Source organism: Calidris pugnax, unplaced genomic scaffold (assembly GCF_001431845.1).
Source record: "Calidris pugnax isolate Ruff unplaced genomic scaffold, ASM143184v1 scaffold1581, whole genome shotgun sequence".
NCBI lineage: Eukaryota > Metazoa > Chordata > Aves > Charadriiformes > Scolopacidae > Calidris > Calidris pugnax.
The window spans coordinates 1-5,326 of NW_015092065.1; the positions used below are offsets into that span (position 1 = coordinate 1).

General features: G+C 52.5%; 1 protein-coding gene across 1 annotated transcript in view; it reads left to right on the plus strand.

Moving 5' to 3' along the window:
• Positions 1-367: 367 nt before the first annotated feature.
• The window catches only part of LOC106900216 (E3 ubiquitin-protein ligase TRIM38-like), a gene marked incomplete at its 5' end in the record, with an annotated part of 7,408 nt that continues 2,449 nt past the window's right edge, over positions 368-5,326 (plus strand). The window contains 3 exons of the mRNA XM_014962209.1: positions 368-394; positions 634-654; positions 1,230-1,256. Of these exons, the coding sequence (XP_014817695.1) occupies positions 368-394; positions 634-654; positions 1,230-1,256 (75 nt within the window). The remainder of the gene's footprint in view (positions 395-633; positions 655-1,229; positions 1,257-5,326) is intronic.

Consider the following 5,326-nt stretch of genomic DNA (forward strand, 5'->3'; position numbering starts at 1 on the left):
TCAGCATGTAACTTTCCTCCCACTCCCAGCGACTCTTCTTCATCACTCTTGCTCTCCACCAAGGTGCCCTCTCCTTCGCATCCTCCTTTCATTCCCATAATTGGGTCCCAAGAGGGAAATGGAGGAAAAGGTGTCTGCAGACCAAAATCCACACCTGCAGCCATCAGCAGCACCCACCTCACACAAATGCAGAGGCCATGGGCTGATCTGGCTCCCCCAGGGCACCACCCTCAGGAGGGACATCACCCCACAGTCCCTTCAAGCCCTGCCACGCTCTCATGCAGACCTGATGCAGGGACATCTGAAATTCCTGCTTCAAATCCTCTACAGGGAAAGCAAAGATGTTTTTCTCCTCTTTCTGTTGCAGAACAGAAAGACCTGAAGACTCGATGCGGTAAGAGACCATTTCCAGTGAGCAATGGGAGGGGTGTTGCCATTGTAGAACAGAGACAGAACTGCACTGCCCTTGGTAATGCAGAGATGTCTCTGATGCTGTACCCAGGAGTTAGGGATGGATGGTGACCAGTTCTGTGGTCATCATTCTTCTCCCCGGGTATCTGTCTGGATCCAGCAGTGGCAGTGTCCTCTCACTGACCAGACTGCAGCCCATAACACTCCCTGTTTCTGTTTCAGATACACTAAGCAAAGAACTAGGTAAGTCAAGGCATCTTCCTTTCCTCTGACTCTTTGCACACAAGTCTGTCTGTGGTTGGGAGCAGCGTCTTCCCTGGACACCACAGTCCTCGCAAAGCAGAGCCCAGACACGGCCTTCTGCCCCATCCCCCTGGGGAACCTGGGTGAGCTCCTGCGGGAGGAGAGATCAGGGACTCCAGATGGGCATGAGCTGAGACCCAGGTTGTCCCACAGCAGAGTGAGTTCTGCAGGGTCAGAGAGCTTGGCTCTGAGTTTTGTGCTTTCCTCATGGGTCAGCTGGGGGTGTGTGATGCACATCCTGGAGGTGAGAGCACCACATACATGTGGGAAAGCCATGCTCAGCACTGACTATCTAAAAAAGGTCCACTTTTGCCATGTCCACACAGCAGTCCTCCCTCCTGCAGCCCAGCTGATGCCAGGACACAAGGCTTTCTCCATTGCTTGTGAGATACCACCTTTTAGGCACAGGGGATCACTGAGCCACCAATGTGGGAGGGACATGGACCTCGAAAGAGTGTTTGGGCCTTTGAACACACCGTATTGCCTTTGATTTGTGTTTCCTTTTTTTTTAACAGAGTTCAGAAGAGCTCGAAGCCACATGGGTAAGTGTGTGGAGGTGGAATCAGACAGAAGGGCTGGAAACAAATGAGAGGTCTGGGCACTGGGAGCAAGTCCCCTTTGATCCTTCTGCAACAAGCTGCCCAAAACGCTGCTCTCTGCTGAGCACATGGACATGGGCTGGACGCTCCCCTGGTTCTCGCTACACCCATGGTGGAGGTCTCAGAGGGCAGAGCTGGGAGCAGCAGGCTTGGGAATGAAGCTGTCCTGCTTTGCTTCTGAGGAAAGAGGCACCAGCCTCGGGCTAGAAGCCAGGCTTAGTCTCCAGGCTGAGCTGGCAGCAGGAGCTCTCCTTCCAGTGCTTTCTCTAGGAGGCACCTGGTGCCTCTTCTCATGACAATCTCTGCTCCTGGCCCTCTTGCCCAGTAGCCACTAATGGCTCCTCCTCTCTCTCCCCAGTGCCCATCACCCTGGATGAAGCACACAAACACTCGGAGCTTGCTGTGTCCTCTGACCGCAGAAGAGTCCAGCACAAGCCACCTGCCCAGCGGCCCATCACCGAGGGCCAGCTCCCCGTCGTGGTGGGGAGGGAGGGCTTTGCCTCTGGGCAGCACTACTGGGAGGTGCTGGTGGGAGATGGTCTGGACTGGGAGCTGGGGGTGCTGACGGAGCCTGTGAGGGGGACACTGAAAGAGAGGAGGTGGGAGGAGCTCCCTGAGGATGGGGTCTGGTCGCTGAGAAGGGTGAGTGGGCAGTACTGGCCTGAGGAGGCCAATGACAAGATACTGTCCTGGAGCAGTGTCCAAATACCAGTGGTTGGGCTGTACCTGGACTTAGATCTGAGCACGCTCTCCTTCTACAACCTTGGGACTTGTGACTGCATCCTGGAAATCCCCATCAAAGGCCTTGAAGGGTCAACCAAGCTGTACCCTTTCCTCAGGCCAGGCCTTGGTGAGGCCGGAGAGGAGGGGAAACCCCTCACCATCAACCACAACACAGACTGGGACTTCCCAAACAGTCCAAAATAATACAGGAACATCTGACCTGAGCTGCACTAAATTTCCTGCATAACATTAGATTCCTCAGAAGGGAGAGAGCAGCAGAGCTGGTCAGTGAAAGCTCTACTTTGCTCCATGCAAACCCTGACAGTGAGAATTCAGACAAGTCTGGACTGGGAAATCCACCAAGACCAAGAACCCCACCTGAGCATGACATTTGCGGTGCCACGTGCTCCATCCCTTCCCCAGGTGAGCCATCGGGAACCATCAACCTGGGCCAAGGGTCTGCACCCACAGCTTCTGCAGTGAACACTGCCTTTGTTTCAACCACTCCCACAAGTTTCTACTCCATATTGCTCTTCATTAAATTGACAATAAAATAGGAAACAATGGTTTTTCTTGTGGTGCTGAGTGTTGGGATGTTTTGCTGACTCTCACTCTCTGGGACCTGTGGGTGACATTTAAAACGCTGATGAAGGGTGAGCCAAATCTTTCTTGCCCTGATTCCCTTAGACTCCCATATTCCAAAGTTTTCCTGAAAGGGGCCAGTTTTACTAGAGATCCCTAATCTTCAGAAATGGGGGTGTTCTCTTTTTTTACCCTGAGGTTTTCTGTCTGAGGGTGCCTGTTCTTCCCATGAGGTGCCTGGAGGAGAACAAAATAACCCAGAATAATCTTGCTGTTTCTCTGCAGCACAAATGCAAGTGCAGGTCCCCATATCAGGAGCCAACCCCAGTTCTGCCCAGCACGATGCAGACACATACCCTGAGGTTTTCTGTCTGAGGGTGCCTGTTCTTCCCATGAGGTGCCTGGAGGAGAACAAAATAACCCAGAATAATCTTGCTGTTTCTCTGCAGCACAAATGCAAGTGCAGGTCCCCATATCAGGAGCCAACCCCAGTTCTGCCCAGCACGATGCAGACACAAGTGCAAATGCTGACAATGAAGCCACCGCAGAGCAGTCTCCCAGGGAGATTATTTGCATTTTTCCTTGTCCCACAGCTCTGAACTGTCCCTCCCACCCTGCTGTGCAACATGGGACATCTGGGGACACATGGGAGGATGGACAGACCCCTTGGGTTCTTCTGGCTGTACCCCTTTGGGGGATGTACAGGCATTAGGTCAAACCAGGGTCACATTTTGTGAGAGGTTTGAGAGGGCTGGTGGACCTTTCTGGCTGCTCTGGCCATGCGTGATTGTCCTGCTCTGTTCTCACAAGTAAGTTTGCTTGTTTTACAGCAAGTGTCTCAGAGGGGGAGTTATAGGGCTGTGACAATTAACCGCAACTTGATGAGCTTGTATCATAATGAGGAGTTGTGGTTTGCATGGCTTATTTTCTTATTAGTGTAACTTCTCCAAACTGTGAGATCAGATCCCTCTCTCAAGGGAAAGGACTGAACATCACAGGGTGCCAAACAGCTCTGATCATATCCCAGCTGGAATAATTCTTGTGTTTCAAGGGAAAAGTCATTCTGCTACAATTAGCAATGACCAGAGTCTTTCCTCCATCCCAGTGCACAGCTGGTATGGGCAGCACCATGGGAGAGGAGAACAACCAAAAAAAAATCTAAGTGTGGTTTACCCAAAAAGTGAAAAAGTTAAGATGTTTTAATAATATCCCTCTTATCCTCGTTTTATTGGACAATGGGTGCTTTACTCAGCTGCTCACATGCCAACCCCAGCTCCATGCTGATGGTGTCCCCTGCTACCCGAATTGTCTTCTGCAAGGATGGGGTGGAGGAGCACAGCCAGAAAGCCCAGCAGGGGCAAGTGAGCTACTTTGTGCAACTAAAAATCACCCTGAGGAGCACAGGGACGTACACGTGTGGGTACCAGCACAGGAACGAGAGCAACTGGGTGAGGAGCTCTGCCCACAGCACACCATGGAACACTAACTCAGGTTCTCCCTGCAGATGTCAACACTGATAAAACAGGCAGAGCTGAGGTGAGTTCAGCTCCTGCAAAAGGCTTTCAGGCTGGGCACGCTCTTCTTTGGCTCCAAGATGTCCCCTTTTTTGAGGGGGGAGGACAAAGCCCAACCTTCCTTAGGCTGGGATTTTCCAATGGCTCTCCTGTGGTTGTCATTGTCCTCCTTCCACTGTGCCAGGCTGGTCAGGGGGTCTGTAACCATGATGGGCACCAGGAGGGTGAGGCTGCTGTCTGAAGACCTCCAGACAAAACTGCTCCGAATCTTCACTGTACGCCAACTTATGAGAAGGGGGGAGGTGATGCAGACGGTTTCTGATATATCCCACCCAAAAAACATCTCTCAATGGATCCTTGTTGGTCTCTCTCCCCTCCATAAGGACCTCTTTAAATTTACTGGGCATTTCTGGATGGGGGATCAGGAATGCAACTTCAGGGGCTACAATTCTCCTTTCCTCCACTGAGACAGAGCTGTAGCTCTTCTTGAGGAACTGTGTCCTTGGAGCCCCATCAGAAGACCCCAAGAAGCCCTAAACTAAAACACCCCTCTCCCAGCTCAGAATGGGGAAAGTGTGGAAGAACCAGGAGCTGTAAATAAAAGCATCAGGTGGCCCCCCAAACACAAAGGAGCTTCTCTTGTTTGCCTTATCCCAGGGGAAGTTTCAGGAGAAATACCCCCTGAGAGCAGTGTCTGTCTGTCTCCAGGGCCTGTGACCAAACCCTGGTGCACGGGGCTGACATGGGGACATCAAAACCCAGGCAGTGTGGGAATCTGCAAAGCTCTTTGGAGCTGCAGCCTCAGCAGGAATGCAAACCCGTAGGTACCCCCTGAGGGTGATTTGGATGCAAGACCATGATGGGACAGAGCCGAGGTGTCCCCATGACCTTGCCTGGACTCTCAGCACTCCAGGTTTAGGGGCTGTTTTGGGTAGGGTGAGGGCAGGAGATGCCTTTGGTCTGGGCTTTGGGCTTGGGAAGGAAAGCATGGCCAGGCTGGGAAAGGAGAGGCAGCAGCAGAGTGTGAAGATGAAGGGTTCAGGCTGTGGGAGATGTCTCAGGTGAGCTCAGAGAAGAGAGAGCTCCCCTTTCCATCCCCACGTATCTCCACAGTCCCTTCAGATCTCGACAGCCCCCCTTTGTATCTCTAGGGCTGTCTCTGGGCAGCTCAAGGCCATTCCTGAAGGGACCGGA